Consider the following 18,288-nt stretch of genomic DNA (forward strand, 5'->3'; position numbering starts at 1 on the left):
AAGGCTTTCAAGGGTAGCAACTATTTTTCTTTTTGTATTAAATTTAAATCTTTTAAATCTTTTTTCTCTTTGTCTTCTCCTGCTTTATGGCAATCCTAAAACGTATTTCAATTCTACTTAAAAATTTCCTCAGATCTCCAAACAATAGCTTATTGGAAAGAGAGGGACAACTGGCTGGCTCTACAACTGTACTAGCATCTGTCTCAGACTCTCAGGTAGAGAGATGAAGTTAAAGCTACAGTGGATTTAATACGATCAATAAAACATAATTATGACAGCAGAAAATATAACCAAACACTGGACAATCTCTCTGGCCACAGAGTTTTTAAGTTTCACTAGGAATGCTGGCTTGATATGCACCCCCACTAGGCTGTGCCATAAAACAGCAGAATAGGGATAAAATAATTAAATTAAAATACAGGCATAGGAGGTCAAAGCTAAAGCTGAAAGAACTAATTTTATTTTACAACTGGCTCTAATTAGAGCAAACTTCTGAAGATAAAGCTGGATATAACTTCCTATCCTGAAGACCTCACCTTCAGTTTATTATCTATAGATCTTAGGGATAAAAATGTGATTCACTAACATCTCTGGGTCATCCCTTGAAGCTAACAGCAATGTTTTTGTGTAAAAAGCAGAAAAATAAGCTATAAATTTGCATTCAAGAAGCAGCACATAATAAGTCTTTACACTTAAATTTGATGTGAGCCATGTGTGCTTATTGCTTCTCAAGCTCAGGCCACATTTCAGTCCCTTGGAGAGAGATCATAAAATCTAAGTGAATATTTAGTTTGTGCATCCCCTAAATGTGTCTTCCACATCACATTAGGAAAAAAAAATCCTAGTGCCCAGCTCTTAAAGAACAATGCAACATGCATTAGAAAATTCAGTGCGCATTAGCGATTACTCACTGCTGTAATCCACCACAACTACACAGGGAAGTCAGTCTTTTCTGCCTACTGAAAGATCCTTTTCTCCTCAAACCATTTCAGGATCTGCAACAAGACTGCAAAAATTATTGCCTCTGTTGCAAATGTACTGGGACTTCTGGGTGAGCTACATTCCAAAGTCCAAGATCAGATGAAAACCTAAACATCTACATCTTTTTCAGCCCACTCATCTGTAGGACACCATTTGTATAGAATGATACTGCTAAGCAAGCATTTAAACACAGTTCTAAATAAGGGAAGTTTTCCATAACTGAAGCCTAGATAAGCAACTCCAAATGTTCCAAAGTGTGCAGTCTGTTTGAGGTTTGGTTTGTTATTTTTTTGGTGGGTTGCTCCTCTTCCCCTTCCTGCCATCATTCCTGCTGTCCTCCCCCCTACACCTCCCCCCACCTTTTTGGTTTTATTGTTCTTGTTGCTTTCTTGTCTTGTTTTGTTCAGTTCCCCCCCCCCCGCCCCAAGTGACGGCTCTATTAGATCTATTACTTAAATGATAATGTAAATTTCTTTTCAAATGAGGCGGGAGAAGGGAAACACATATACTTTGCAAAATAAGAATAACAGCTTTATAAAATACAGCTTTCTTAAGTTATCACTATTTCTGCAGAATAAACAAGCCCCACCATCAGTGATAAAACAGAACATGCTGAAAAGCACCAGTCGGCTGATCTATCAGTTCTGTTTTCAGCAAGATATTACTCTACAGTAAACTTCAGCATGAAGTTTACTATAGCATCAGAGGCACGGCATTATACGTGGATGGTGTATACATACATGTGTTATAGTCCATTTGTCAATAATCTTTTTCCTTAAAAGGTCATGAATATACAGTGCCAGTAAAAGCTGCTATCATATTTATCAAGCAAAATAATAATTTACATCATGCAATGATTGCTTTTTTTAGGATGATAAACTTTTTGAGCAATCAAAGCATTCTGGTCAGTAGGGTTTTAACCCGAGTGCTTTGGAATTCTTTCTTCTGACTAGCAATTTCTGAATCTGGATTGTTATTTTTAAAGTTTAATTACAGGAAAAATAATTTTACAGTTTGTGGAACATCATCGTTCTCTTCTCTCCAAGAACTCAATGACAAAACCAAAAAGATCTGGACACAGTCTTTTCAAGTTGTCAAAGCGCCAACAGGCAGAAATCTGACCCAGTACTTCTCTATTTGTCTGTGTTTCAGATATGCTTGTGTTTAGAAAAAGAACTTATCACACTAGACTATAAAATGCTGCAGTTTGGGATATGTTATATAAACATCTGAGAGGAAAAACCCCTCTCCTGATGCAAGCCTGAATGAAGAAGGAGTATCAGAAATGGCAAAATCTACAGCCATCTAAGACTAAGCCTTGTGGTCTCTGCACTAATCAGAACCTTCAGTCAACTCTAATCTGGATTTTTTTCCAGACAGACCGGTTACTTGATCAGAGGTCTGACTGGGATTTGAAATCTGAGATTAGGGAATTGAAGGATAAGAATGCAGAGAGAAATTACCTGTGAATTTGAAGAAACAAGGGGAAACATGAAAGATCTGCTATTGCAGAAAAATTCAACTCATACTTTGATACACAAACAAGGAATCTTTAATTCTTGCAAAGTTGTCACTTTTTAAATCCACCTGCTTATTCATAGGACATTCACTAGGATATTACCTGGCTTCTACAAGGTCTTCCAAGAATAAGAAAACTATGAATATAAAACACATACCTATGATACTGGGAACAATCAAGCAAGCTGCAAGACAAGTATGGTCTTAAAACAGCAGTGGAGAAGTAGAGCATACAAATTGCTTGCTGACAAGTGATGGGAATCAAAAGTCAGGGGTTCAACATCAGAGCACCTAAACAAAATTAAGAACACAAGCTGGACCCAAGCTTGCAGTACAACACAATATGAAATGGCAGAACTGCCAATCCCCAGGCACCTCAGCTGAGGTGGAGCACAATCCCTCCTCCTTTTGAACACTATGATGCTTTCCAGGCGTATGGGGTGAGCTCAAGAGGCTGACAAGAGACAGTGGTCATTTCTTTCTTCCATTCAAATTGACAGGTTTTCTCTAAGAAGAGTAATTTTGCAGGTCATTCATGCTATTCTAGAAAATGGCTCTGGATTGAATCAAAACCAGTGTTACCAACTCTGCAATCATTGTCCATGTAATTGTGCATGAAACAAAACAGGGGCTGCAAAGCCAAGTATATTAAGTCAAAAAATAAATGGGAGAAACCAGCAAAACCAGACAAAGACCAACAAGCCTTCAAACTTCAAAGCATGCTAGCATTCTTTTTTTTTTTTTTTTTTTTTTTTTTTTTTGCTACTGTAGTAACTCAAACTCAATGCCCTCATTACATTCTGTGGCACATTATACTTGGGTCTGCTGCAATTTTACAACGTGCCCAAGGGTTGTTGAAGTGAAGCACATTACTGATGGCCTGTGGTGCATGGGGGCATGTGGAACAGACTTTCACAACACAACTGCTTCTCATCTCAAGGAAATACTTGCTGACCTAGGTAAGAAATTGTTAGGACAACTTACTACTGTTATTATACCATTTGTGCATTGGAAAGATAGAAATGTCTCCAACAGCTTACAGGAAAGGTTTGGGAAGGATATATTAATTAACATTAGCAAAACTGAAAGCAATTATGTTATTGCTTAGTGTGATATTTGATAGGGAAAAGAACCCTTTGGGTTTCTGTGGCTGAATGTAAACATGAAAAGCTGTGTACTTCTACAGTCTACAACTGTACATTTCAGTTATTAAGTCTTGCAGACTTTGCATAATAAACTAAAAAGCATTGCATTACACATTCTTAATACATAAAAACTTTTTAAAAAAAGAACATGAATAACAGACATAACAAAAAGTAAATGGAAACCAGAACTGATGACAATCTATAATGGTGATTCGTGCTAACCATTTTATTTGAGACTACCATTTAGTTCAGTGTACATATAAGTTTAAATAGGAATCAGTAATAAATTGTGTTGATATTGAGGTCAGGTTTCTGCAATACACCAAATGCTAAACTTCTAGTCCATAAATACCTTCACTGCAAGTAAAACATAAATCTATTATCTTTACAGCAGTTCAATCTGAAAAAGATGCTCTTTTAATTTTGTTGCCTCATGCATATCTTATTAACCAGGAAGAAACCCGAATGAGAAATATGCTATAAAGTTAAAAAAACCAAAACCTCCAAACCCTAGCTGGATGATCAAACAACTGTCCTTTTCAGACATGCTCACCTTTCCTGCCATCAAGTAAAAGTGAGTTTTTTTACAAGATAAAATGGCCAGCTCTTACAGGGCTTACATAGCCAAATTCTCAACAGCAATAAGTCTCAATTAGAGATGACTAGAAAGTTAATTTCCCACCCTGATCAAAATTTTGATCTATTCAGATTAAAAGTGAATAGTCAATGCTTGCTGTAGGAAATTAAATTAAAAGTATGTAAATACACAAACACATAAACTTCAAATCGAAGTGCTTTTTAATTGTGTTTATATATAATACAAAAATTCTAAGTTAAAGGTTCAAATGCAAAATTTGAAATGAGGTATTTTATCATCATCAAAACAACAATCTCAAAACTACTTGTTTTGTCACTTGCCAGTGAAATACTTGACAAGAGCATGTCAACTTTGACATAATTTTCCAATTTCAACTAGGGTTTTCTTTGAGCATTTTTTGACTAAACCTACATAACACCTGGTAGTATTGAACAGAATTCAGTTATATTGTTCTAAGAGGATTTATAATGCTCACAGGTTTCAAAATAATACATTCATCCTCCTTATAATTTTATTTTCACTTCCACTACCTCTTCTGAAATGCAGTCTTTTCTGTTTCTCTCTTTTTTAAATCCCTCTTGACTAGGTCTGATCCATCTGACCTAGAGCGTGGCCACATCAGCTGCTGAAACAGTGCAAGTGAGGAGGAAGCAATCTCTGAAACAAGCAGGAAGGGCAACGAGGAGATGCAGGATGGGGCAAAAGAGGATGGACCCAGGAACTCTGAAACCTGTTCTGCCACAAAGAAGTTCCTAACAGAGGGCCTTGGATTTCTGTCCTGGAGGGCTGAGATTGAATTGCAAATTCACACTGTTTTGCTTGCAAATTCAAATGGAGAGTCCTTTTAACCCACACAGGAAAGCAGAAACATGCAGCTGGAGAATATCATGGAGCAACTACCACAAGAAAGACTCACGCCTGCTCCCAGTTCTCTATGGAGGCCAAGACTACATTTTCCAATGGATTTTTAGTTCAGCTGCTGACTCATAAAAGAAGAATCTGCATAGTGATGAACAAACCTTAACCCTTCAGAAAACACTGAATTTACAATGGATGATACTCGCCTTTTACAACTAGCCTAGCAGCAACTCCTGTGAGAAGAAAAGATGCAATTATTCAGCAGAGATGCAGTTTGCAAATTATGACAAAGGGGGGAAAAAAAAGGGTAATGCATGAATAGAAGAAAAAATTAAATACAACTCTAAGGGTTTATTACTGGGTAACCACTGCATTCTATTCTGCTACTAAATGCAGCTGAAACTTCCAAGAGAATGTGCCCTGTGACAGCAGTTAAGGAAAGCTGCAGTAAATACAATAAATGGCATTGCATCCCTGAAACATAAGCAGCCCTTTGACACAGTTCAATTACATCTGTAAAGCAAAGGAATGGAGATCCTACCATCAACTCTGACACAACATATATTTGAAACACTGCCAGAGAAAGGTTAAATGGAAAGGTTTATATATTCCCTTTGTGGAACTATTTCTATTCATGTCAAGGATTGTTCACTGAACAAAATGGCATGAGATAAGTGAATCTGCCTAAAGACCAAAAAAGTCACTATGAGAATATCTTCAAAAAAAATCATCTGCTTATAATGGAGCCTAGACAGTGCTCACATTAAAAGGTAAAAGTTCTAAACAAGTAAGAACAAAATCTGATTTTAAAAGCTTTATTTCATGACATAAGAACACTAACTACAGCAGAATTTTAAATGTCCTTAACTTGTCTACAGCCACAGAAAGTGTATGGTGAAATCACATTAAAGCCACATATATCATTGGAAATGAGAGATAGAGGCCTCAAGCTAAGCGAGCACTGGAATTCATGCTTGTATTTTATCTAGCTGCTGAGGTCAAGGGGAGCCCCTGTGTACTTAAAGCTATCCACACAGAATGATTCCAGATAGCTGGGCGACACCTAGAAAGGTCACACTGTCCAGCCATTTGCTCCAAGGCAGGAACACAGCTGCCTTTTTTGACAGAATGACATTTTGGACATATGTTTATCTAACCTGTTTCAGTGATGAAGAATACTCTTAGATAATCTTTTCCTCTAGCCTTATCATATAGGAGTCTGCCTTACTGCAATTTCAGTCAGTTGCTGCTGAAGACAAGTTCCTCCTCTGTGGAAGCCTTTTACACAACTTAAGATTGTTACCATGTCATCTCTTAGTTTTATTCGCTACAGCAGTGTTCTTTCCTTTTTTCTTCACATGACAGTCCTCAATTAGTCCATACATTTCTTAAAGTGCAGTGCTTGAAACTGAAGAAAATACAAATCTTGGGATCCTACCATGGTTCAGTAGAGCACAGGTGTCATTCCTGTGATGTCTGGTACCTACCTTCTTATCAATCCTTACAATTCTCTTGATGGATCACCCATCAAGATGCTACTTTTGAAACTGTGTGTTCAACTCAAGCACCATGCCTGACCCTGGATCTGGTCTCAGAACCTGCTCCATTTGCCTGTTTCAGAAGGTTGGGTCAGATCCAACCCAGAAACACATTCCAACACACTGCCCTTTGGTTGAAGGACATGAACAGGTTACACAGGCTCTTTCAAACCCAAACACTTAGCACAACTGATTGCTCAATGCTGACTGAAAGGAGTGCTAACTAAAATTAAGTTTATTGGTTGGATGAAAAAAATGAGAAGAGGAGAAAGCGGAGGAAGTGTTCCATGATGAGACACAGCACCCAGCACTCAAGAGACATTACTTCAGGGCAATGTTTTATGCTCATTTGTGAGAAACCACAACCAAAAAACAATCCTCATGTGTACTTAGCATGGCCTCTCTGCATACTTCTCCATAGAAAGCAAACTCATAGGTTCGTCTTGTTCCTGCTGTGATTATGCAATTCTCCAGTTTAGTAAATACAGCATCTGCCAATTGCACCGCATTAACACTCCCAGCTCAGCCCTCATCAAACCTAAAAGCTGGATATAATTCCACACTGCTGGCAAGCTCGCAGCATTTCCTTGTACTGGATCGTAAGTGCTCCCATCAAATTACCTTTGTTCCCTCTGTAGAGAGTCCTCAGGAGAGATTGCCTTAACCATGGCCGCCTTAAATTCCATTGGTATTCATTTTTCTTAGGAAGCATGAACCACACTGGGAATGCAAAATACCAGTGACCCCAGCTGTGTTCTCAGACTAACAGACTCAAGCGTTGGTAAGTTTTGGAACTGGGAATGTTACAGAGATTTTTTTTTTCCAGGGCTTTTAGAGTTACAAGCAGCAGAACTGTGCAGTAATTCACACAGTCCAATGAAACCACGGTGACTTTTATAAAAAGCAGGGTCAAATGATGCTTTTATTTTTTATTTATTTTAATATGAAATTTTTATCACTTTTGTGGAGAAAAACCAGTAGGATTCAACAGAGTATGTGATAGCTATATTTGGCATACTTCAAAGCAAAGCAACTTTCCAGGCACCACTGCATAACAGTCCTGCAGGAAAGACAAGTTTCAGGTCCAAAGCTCCATCTCCTGAGGTCTGTGCAGGTGTGGGAACCTGCAGCCCTGCTCCATCAAAATTTGCCAAAAAGTCCTTAATGAAAAATACTAAGGTCTGTGACTGTTCTCCTCAGGAAGTCTCTCATCACCTGACATTATGCATTTCTTTGTCTACCTCCTTCATGGTCTCAAGAGTCTCTTCCTTGAAAGGAAACAGCCCTCCTAAACTGCATTTTTTTAGAGTAATCTGGTATTCAGTAAGGCAGTAGATGTCACAAGATTTTGCTCTAAATGACCTGTATGTGTTGCAAATAAATTTTTCACCAGACAAAAAACTATTCCAAATTATAAAGACCTTTTATTCATTCAACTACATTTGTTTACAGTGTAGAGAGATAGTTCCCCTGTTATTTATCATCAGCTCCAAGTTACATGTCAGACAAAACCTAACATCTGAGTCAAGTATTTGCTGGAGTTTAGATGCCTGAATGAGGATATAAACTCTGAACAGGAATATTCAGAGCCAAAAAACACCAATTTTTCCCCAAGGGATTTTTAAACTTTCAATGAAGTATGAGTATTGATCTTACTGTGGAAATGAGTTTCTGTAAAACTGAATTTAAGACCTAAGTCAACCTCACCATAGTCTTAATTTACCCACTATTTACTGCAGTATTTCAAACCACTCTTTCAGAGGAAATGACAAAGACAAAAAGCACAAAAAAAAAAAGAGGAAGAAGTAGTATGAAAGTTGAAAAAAAGAGATGACTACTCTAGAGAGAAATCTTAGTAAAATATTAATGATATGCAGATAGGATTTGCTCTCAAATGTCACTAGGATTCTCTAACCCAATAGTCCTTGCTAACATATCAAGTACACAAAAAAAAAACAAAAAACAAAAACAAAAAAAAAAAACAACAAAAAAAAAAAAAAAAAAAAACAACCAAAAAAACCCACAGCTTAAATCTTAAATTCAAACAGAAAATATACCTGATGTACATGTTGTCTAATCTTGTATTTCTTTTGCTACTTCTAAGATAAAAGCCAAAGGTCCTAAAGTACGATGATGAAAGTTTGGTCTCAATTATGGATTTTTTTTTAAACAGAGTAAAATTCAGGCAATATCAAAATGTTACTATTTCAGAAGTAGATAAATGATAGGTAAACACTCCTTAATAGCAGTTTATTCTATAAAAATAATTTTATCCCCCCTCTGAATGCTGATGTCTGGAGACAGCAGAAGTCCAATGAATATAAATTACATCAGAATTCTGGAACTTTGACATATTGTAATAAAAATTACAATAACAACCTCCTAATTCTGACTGATGACATTTGCAAAAGAATGTAACACTTTCAAGACTTTGTGGCAGCACTTCAACAGTGAGCCTTCACTTACAAAACTGGAAGCCTTAATTGTTTTGTGAGCTTTCAAGAGGCTGTCTGTTTCACTTCACTTAATTAATGTCATATTCAGTTTCACTATTGTAAAACACACATACACACAAACCTTGTGTTTAAGAACCTCCATCCTGGAGTTTTAGCATTTTTGTCATCAAAAGGGAAGTTCTGCGTGGGCCCAGGGATGGATGGATGGATGGATGGATGGATGGATGGATGGATGGATGGATGGATGGATGGATGGATGGATGGATGGAGGGAGGGAGGGAGGAAAGGAAGGAGGGAAGGAGGGAAGGAGGGAAGGAGGGAAGGAGGGAAGGAGGGAGGGAGCCGGGCCGTGCGCGGCCGCCGCTGCGCCCTCTGGCGGGGACAGCCCCGCTCCGGGCAGCGCAGCCTCGCAGCCTGGCACAAAGCCTGCGTTTAGAAACCCCCAGGGGCAGCCAGGTAAGTTCCGGCATGCCTAGAAAATTATTTCACTTGAATTGGTCCGACTTGATTTTCTGCGGTAAGATAATTCTAACAAGCTGGCAAAAAACGCCTTTGCATTTATTTCCCATGTCTGCTGAAGTCAGAGCGTATCCCTCTGGTAGCATCCTCAGAAATCCTCCCTGGCTCCAGCTCTGCCAGGGCTTACTGTATGTTTCCATTTCTTGATACTGTTATTCCATTCATTTTCAATAAGGGGTTTTGTTATTGAGTATTTGACAAAAAGGTAAAAACAGCGTCCCCTTAAGAATTTGCAGCTACCTCAAATATTTATTCTTTAATTCTTTAAAGGTGTTATCTGAGCTGATCCAAAGGGATACAGTAGATGCTAAATGAAGTAAAACTTTGAAACATCACTTTTTTAATTTTGACTCACAAAACTTGAAGTTGAATTTCTGGCTTTACATATTTTTTCTCTTCTCACTGATTAGACACAGCCTGTCATTGCCTCTTTTTTTTTTTTTTTTCTCCAAATAGCCACAGCATTACAAACAAACAAACAAACAAGGAAATAAACTTCAGATTTTGAAAATGATATTTAAATATTACTGTAATAATATAGATTTTTAAAAATCGAGAACTATGGAAAAGATGCTGACGTTATAAAGATCTAGATGTCAAAAGTGACTTCAGATTGCCCATCTTGCTACTTGAAGAAAACAACTACTTCCTATATTTTCTTCAGAATGTATTAAATACCAAAATAGTATTTGCCTGATTATAAAGTCCTTCCTACTTCATATCACATTCAGGAAGACACAAGACATTATTAAATGATTTATGAATAAGCAATCCACTGGTAAACCTTCTATTGAGCACCTCCTGGTACAGACATTGATGACCACTACAACTTAATAGCCTAAACGTGTGGTGTTTATTTGCCCACTGATATATTATACTTCATTTAGTCAGCACTAATATCTTATTGGCTGGATACATTGGCTGAAAGATAATAAACTTTGTGACTTCAGTCCACTACCACACAAGATTGCAATTCTCTTTTTCTAATATCATCACTACACTTTTTTCCCCCCTCACAACTAACATTTACAAATACCAACATTTGTTGCCTACAGTCCTGAGTGTAGCAACATGGGGTTTGCAGCAGTATATGAAAACTCTCCTCCTGGCTTTTCCCTTTGGCCCCAAGTGACATGTGAGCCCCAGCAACCTGCTGAGCTACCCCGTCGTTTAGCAATTCCAAAACTCAGTGGTAGGCCCCTGCCCGGGAAACTCCTGCTCTGTCTAGCGCATAATCCCACTGGACATTTAAAAACACTACCCAGTCTCTTGTTCGGGTCAGTTACACAGTGACCACAGAACTTTTCACACTTGTATCAAACCTTTAAGAAAAGGAGGAAAGGGCAGTTCTGTTGCACCAGGGAAGCCAGTAGGCATGTGCCATCTAAAAATAATCTAGCTGGTATTTCGAATACACAGGCACAGCTTTTTAAAATACCTGTAAGCCAGAATCTGCTACAGAAAGGTCCCCTGACACACAAACCCCATGACCTTTCTCACTATCCGCAAATGTGCCAAGATTTCCCTTTGCAGCTTTCCCCTCCACAGCACAGGAATGCAGGATACAGAAGGCTTTAGTGATCCAAAGGAGCCCCATGCTGTGGGAAACAGTGGCCCAAGAGAAAGCACTACAGGTGCTGTGTGTCACGCATTAACAGGTGTCTCCGAGAAAGACTGACAAGAGGACCCTGACACTTCACAAGCAAAGTTAGTCAACAGAGCCTCTCGCTCCTAACGAACAGGTCCCACAGCGCCTGGGGCTTCTTCCTTTATCTTTCTCCTTCTCTCAACCCCCAGTTTCCAGGGAAGGCTTCAAGCTACTGACTTCCGCGGGGGAGGAGAGTGCCCGCTAGCTCTCCCAGGCAGGATCTGCAGGGAAACTTTGCCATCCCTCCACGGCTCGCTGCCGGGAGAGCTGGGGGCCCCCGGCGCGGGAGAGCGGGCGCGGGAGGCTGTGGGGGCGCCTCTCCCCGGGGCTCCGGGGGCTCCGTCCCTCCTTTCCCGGTTCTCGAGATGAGTCCCTGACGTCTCGTACTTGGCTGGGAAGGAGGCTCCGGGGACCCCGCGGAGGGGCTGGGGAGGGGAACAGCACCGGCTCCCAGTGATCGCGGGGCAGATTCATTAAAGGAGGAAAGTCCCGAATTCTCATTAAAATAAGAAATGAAGTCATAAAGAGCTCTTTCCGGAGAAGCCGGGATAGGGAAGGATGAGAAGCCGGGATCCCGGGCCTCTCTCGGGAGAAAGGGGAGCCAGCTTCGAACGGCGTTTGCCCTCTCCGGGTACGCGGCCGGCAGAGCCCACACCGCGGGGGGCTGCGGAGCCAGCCCGGCCCCCGACCCCGGCCGCGGCCCAACCCCGCCCCGGCCGCGCTGCCCCGGGCTCCGCGGAGAACCCGGGCCGGCCCCGCCCGGCAGGTACCGGCCTCGCTTACCGCGGCTCTGCCTCGGCGTCTCCCCGCCGGCGAGCTGGCAGCGCTCGCTCAGGCACTGGAAAAGTAATAGAAATCCGGCGGCTAGTTTGCTTCTCCGCAGCCTCGCCATAGCACGAAGCCTGCCGAGACAACTCTCCGGGTGCGGGGTGCGCGCCGCTCCTCGTCGGTGGTGGGGAAGTCCGGGGGGCGGCGGAGAGCAGCCCTAGCAGGCGCCGAGCCGCCCTGTCCTCGGAGCAGCGCTCATACAGTGGGGCGGCAGGGACGAGCCGCTGGGGCTGAAGGCGCTGGACCGGGTCTGGGGGGCGCTGGAAGGAGGTGGTGGGGGAGGCTCCGTCCCCCTAACTCGCGCGGCCGCGCCGCTCTCAGTCCAGCGGCATCACCGCAAGGGAAAACAAGCCCAGCCTCGCTGCGAAGTGCCAAACTCTTCCCTCCTCGCAGCCTGCTGATAAATTTTAGGAGAGCCAGGAGATCCTCCCTTCCTGGCTTGCCCCCACCCAGCTCCCTTCCCCCGCAGGGTGAGACAGGATGCCTGAGGGACGGAGCCTCTCCTCGGTGTACCGCTACCGACTAAACCCCTCCGAGGGAAACCAGCGGGGAAGCGTTCCAGCCGGAGCCAGCGGACCGGCCCCGAGTACGGGGGGAGCAGGACCCGGAGGGCGGGCGGATGCGCCGCGGGAGAGGATGTGCGGGCGGCGGGGAGGCAGGCAGGGACGGACGAACAAGTTCTCTCTCTCTTTCGGGGCGGTTTCCGCGGCCGGCGGCGCTGGTGGCGGGGCCGAGGGCAGCGGCGTGGGGCGGGCGCTCCCCCGGCCCGCAGCGCGCCCGCGCTGCCGCCGCCGCCCGCCGCGCAAGTGCGGGCAGGGGGCTCGCCTGAGGCCGGTCCCGGCCGCCACCTCGCTCTGCCCCCCGCCCCCTCCGCAGAGCGCGGTGGGGCGCAGGCGCCGGGGCTTCCCCGTGTCTCCCGCCGCTGCCGGCGGGGCCGCGCTCCGCACGGCCGTCCCGGGAGGCGCTGCCGGGCCGGGCACCCGGCCCCGGCGCGGCTCCCGAGCGGGGCGGGTCGCTGCCCGGAGCGCCGGCAGCCTCCGCCGCACGGCGAGGGCGGGGGGAGGACGGCGGGCAGCACGGAGACCCCCGGGCTCCGCCGGAGCTCCGCGGGACGGGGCGAGCCCGGCCCAACCCCGCCTGCTTGTTCAAAAGTTGCTGTGTAAACGTGGGTCGGTTTCGCGGATAACAACTGCAATAACGCCCAAACACCTTGAATCCCGTTCCCCGCTCCCCCTCTTCCCCGGAATTTCCCTGTGTTTTCGGATAAAGCAGACTCACGTCATACGCACTCACACACACACACACTCCTCCACCCTCTCCCTTTTATTTTCTATTTCTTTTCCCAAAGCAAAGAGTTGTTTATGTACACTCATCACTTCAAAAGTGCAATGACTGGGAGGGTTCTCCCCTTCAGAAAAATTATCTTCATGCTTGATTAAACGCACCGTGAATAATGCCATTCCCTACATTAATCTGTGAACGACGGCACGGAGACAGAAGCGAGCAGGGGGCACATCAATCAAACCCAGACAAGCGAAAGGAGCACCGGGGACCGGGTGGTGGCTTTTTACCGGTTCAGCAAACTGTGGAGCTGGTGATCAGCTGAGCAACATGTAGAGAACCATGAATGCACCAGCCTCTCAGCACTTGCTACCAAATAATTAAATTAATTAGGGCGACAATTAAATTAATCAAATAAATAGGTCTACGGAATGTCAAACATAGCAGATAACTAGTACTTAATCACAAAAGAACAACCAGTAACAAGACCATGTTTTTCTTTAATTTACTGCTGCTCCTGAGATTAAGAATTCATCAGGTCCATTGTAAGTGTCTTGCTCTTTAATCATTGATGTGTTTATGTGTAAATCAAAGCATAACACCCCTGGGTTTAAGAAGTATATTTGAAGTATAAGCAGAAATTTTCTAAATGTTTTCAATGTATATTGAAATATGATACTGGAGGGTATTATCAATAAGGTTTACATTTGAGTTTATAGTGGGCCTTTCTAGTTTCAAGCTTCTTGCACATACCCTTAAACAAAACAAAGAGCAGTCCAAGTATTGCTAAAAATAACTGCAGAAAATATATTCTATATTCTCTGTATAAAAGAAAATAATACTGGAGATTTTATGCATCAGGAATGAAATCCTGGCCTTGGTAAAATCTGTGGGGATTCAGGGAGTGTTACTACCTTGTATATCAGGTAATCTGGATTATGCCACAGATTTTTTGTGCAGATTTGGTCAAGTTAGTAGTAAAGCTATTGTGGCTTCTTAAACAAAATGTAAGACAGAGGTTTCTTCATGCTATTGGAATACATTTTTCCTTGACAGTTGGTCAGGTTGCTCAGATTACCCAAAGTATTGCTGAAGTTGTTGAGAAGATTGTTGAGTTTTTGGCCTTTACTGGAAGGGGTACAGAGATAGTCTTAAAGAAGGGCTGACCACTCTTTCAGCTGTTTTTCAGCAAAACTATTAGCTGAGAATAAGAACAATAAGGTCTGTAAAACCTTCACAACCTGTTTTCATATTCTCTTAGCGTCTTTTTAAAATAATAATAAAGATGAGATTATTTTAAAGTTATAGTAAATCTTAAAATACAAAAGATTTTAATGATTTGATAAAAAAGTTTACATATTGCTAAAATAAATAATAATTCATCAAGCCCCTTTATGTATAGAGAAGCCTAAATGAGGACAAATAATTTTTTTTTTCATTTATTCTTTCCTTCTCAGTCCTATAGTTTCAGATTTAAATTCTTCATAGATACACTACAAAAACTGCATGCTGAAGACAGAGAAGGATTAGCAAGAGACGGCTGAAGCGTGCAGTTGCAGATAAAAGTGTCAGCAACATACTAGGTCCCACAGTCCTAATTTTCTGTGTTCTGTGTAGTTGTGGGACAGTTTTGCAGTGTGCCTGCTGTAAGGTTAGCACAGAGTCACAGAATTCAATACGTCTTTTTCTCCACAGAAAAAAACAAACTGCATCTTCCAAAGAAGGCTGTATCCATTGTACTCCTTATGCTACAAAACATAATTAGAACATAGCTTATCTTGGTATATGTGTGTAAAAGTACAGGCAAGACTTTTATTGCACTGAGAAAAAGCCTGAGATGAAAGTTAATAATCAATCTTATAGTGATTAGTGTCAACAAGTCATTGCTAGAAAGGCATTCATAACACAAAAGTTCATGCATTTGTTGTTACTTATAAAGCATAAGTAAAACTGAAAAAGCAACTTCTTGAGGGCTATCTGAAGAGCTGTTTTTACTTGGAACACAGTGTCTGTGATAAGTTTTCATTACTCTTATGTGCTTTTACCATCACCATCCTTGCACATTATCTCACCTCTCTTAGGTATATATCTTGCAGTGGCATAAACAGTGGTGGTTCCATAGAAATCATTAAGAACACTTCCACTTCACTAGTCAAGAATATGGCATTATAATTTCTCTTCCTGTGTAATCCATCCCTGCTTATAACATCAATCACTCAGGAAAATAAAAGTGGGAACATCATTCTCTCTGCATTGTGTTCTACTGTCATACTGCTTGCAAGTGCCTGCTCTCACATATTCATATAAGAATTGGCTCCTTTTTTTTTTTTTTTTTTTTTGGTATCAACATAGTCTTTTCTACCTACACTATTTCTGGCCTTATTGAATTACTGATTCTGAAAAAAATAGAGGTTTTAACATTTCTTTGTCTATTTTAACATGTTCCTAGCTATTCTGCCTTGATAGATATAAGAGAGGCACTTCTCAGCTGCACTCCAGTGCTAGCCTGGATCAATAACTGTTTTTGCATTTGAGGAGTCAGGGGAGGATATGTCTGCTTAATTTGGGAAAAAGAAACTGGTAGAAATAGTTGCAGCATTCCTGAGAGAGAGGAGCATATATCTGTATTCTCTTCCAAGAAGAAAAAACAGAGTTTTCCTGTTTGGTGAATTTGCATTTGCTGTTATTCTGCAAAGGATTGTATCTGCATATTAATAGTCAGACTACAACCATCAGTATTTTCTGTTGTAACTGAGTGGTGTCTATCAAATAACCTACTTTCCCAACTGCAGAGAGAAAAAGATATAGGTAATTAATACTGGAGCCATAAATAATACTTGATCTGCCAGGAGTAGTCCCCACAGAGACAAAATGGATTATGGGACCCTTATGGAGCAGGTAGTCCACAGCTTTATGTTATGAGTATCACACATTGAAGCTGCACATGCCCTTTAATCCCTGGGGTTGAGTTTGCCACTGAGATTCACCTCCCTCCCTTTGGAGCTCTGTGCTAGTTAGGGCTCAAGAAGGTGATTTGTGTAGCTTTTGGGAATTTGGCTGAGGCATTAGGCTTAGTATTGTCAAAAGGAGGTGTTAGAGCTGTGAACTTCGAGTGCTGCCCAGCTGGCAGCCGCCTTTGATTTTGCCAGTTCAAAGGAGGAGCACAGCATTTTAGTTGAATCACTAAAGGGCACTGCAAGACTCAGATGTTAAGCATGAGGCAGAGAGGCAGCTTCCTTGTTGAACAGGGAAATACAGCAACTTTCCAGAGTTTTAAACAAGACTTTGCTTCTTTCCATTTCCCTCTAGCTGGGAGAGCCTTGAGTCTCACTACTCAGCTTTATTTTCTGGGAAAAGCACTGAGGTTCCCTTTCTGGTTAAGTGACATCCAGTAGGCTTCTGCTAGATTCCCTGTGACTCTCTGCGAGGTGCTATACGCAAATACATGAGTTTGGATAATTGTGCCTAATTAGAATCTGTCCTTAGTGTGGCTCTAAGAGCTGTGTGGTTAATGCCAGTTCAGCTTTGTTCAGCAGAGCTTTCTGCTTATCTCTGGGACAGCAGGACTGCAAACCTCCCACATGCACTGCCTTTCACCTGTGCCATGATGCATGGTTAGGGAGAGTTTCTTTTGGGGTAAAGAGAGTTCAGATTCATGGAGTGGTAGACACTCCGTGATGTGGAAAGTAGAACTCAGTCTCATTATCTCACACTCTGATAAAGTGGTTCACTGGAAATTTGAGGAAGGGAAAAATTAAACAGGAACATTTCAGCAAGCAAGGCAGCATGAAAAAATAATAGTTTGAGGTTAAACAAAAAGTTTAATCCAAAACAGTTTTGATATTTATTTGAACTCTGAAATTATTTTAAAAGAATGGAATCAGTTTTGAAATGGAACATACTTCCAGAATGAGAAACCAAAAAGTTCCAGCTAAAGATCAATTATTTGAATTCAAGACGCTTCAAACTTATTCTTTCAATGAATCTGCCTTTGCAACAACACTCCCACGGGCAAATGCTGCACCAAGCAATGCCTTTGCCCGCTTGTGATCAGGAGCTATGAGGATGTTACTCAACTTTGAAAGCCACAAGGCAGCAATTCCCAAAACAGGGCCTAGGAGTTCCACCCCATCCCTGTAGCTCCAGAAAAGTCTGTGGTTGTGACCCTTACTCGACTTATGTCCAGTACAGTGATAGCTATGTACCCAGGACTGCAGGAACTAGAAAGTTTCCCGAATGCTTCTGGAAGGGCCAAGTTTAACAGAAAAGTTAATATTTCAGTATAGCACTGGTCAGCAGACTACAGTAAACCCCTAGGATAACTGGAAGAGGCTAATAGGGGACACAGAAGAGAAAGCAAACATGGAAATGAAAGTGAGAGAAGAAAAAAACAATTTTGTCAGTGACATTTCTCTATTGCTGTGATGAAAACCTTATTTATATATGGATATATATAAATATATATAGGCGGACTTTTGTGTGATGAACCTTACATGCACAGGACCCAAGCCTTTTTTCATGGATGGCTACAGGGAGAGTGGGAATGGTGGCAGAGCAAGTCATTAGTTCTCATTTAGCCATGTTAGTGGTGCACAGGATAACATACAGAATGGACACATTTCTTAGTGGGCATGGTGGTACTAGTAGTCACTGAAGAAAACTAAGAACAAAAATTTTCAGCTACAATTAGAACCAAATCAACCTCAAACATTGCTTTTCCAGTGGCCACATTTTCCAAGAAAGCAATCTTTACTAGATATCTGCAGAAGCATGCTAAGCTATTCTTCACTAAGCCCTTTCTTACTCATGATCTGGAGCTGGTAGGAGGGCCTGAGCAATTACCATGGCCCATATAGTTGTGAGAAGAGTTAACATTTTTTAATCATTTGAGACCAAAGAAAGAAAACTGCTGCTGAGC

The 18,288-nt window shown here is 41.9% G+C and overlaps 1 protein-coding gene across 2 annotated transcripts in view; it reads right to left on the reverse strand.

Annotated features, from left to right (window-relative positions):
* Nucleotides 1–12,676, reverse strand: part of PLXDC2 (plexin domain containing 2) — a 248,792-nt gene extending 236,116 nt beyond the window's left edge. For both annotated transcript variants that reach the window (XM_053992518.1, XM_053992509.1), the window contains exon 1: nt 12,045–12,676. In XM_053992518.1, coding sequence (XP_053848493.1) covers nt 12,045–12,153 — 109 coding nt within the window. In that variant the 5' untranslated portion in view covers nt 12,154–12,676. The remainder of the gene's footprint in view (nt 1–12,044) is intronic.
* Nucleotides 12,677–18,288: the final 5,612 nt, after the last annotated feature.

Source organism: Vidua macroura, chromosome 1 (genome assembly GCF_024509145.1).
Source record: "Vidua macroura isolate BioBank_ID:100142 chromosome 1, ASM2450914v1, whole genome shotgun sequence".
In the NCBI taxonomy this organism is placed as follows: Eukaryota; Metazoa; Chordata; class Aves; order Passeriformes; family Viduidae; genus Vidua; species Vidua macroura.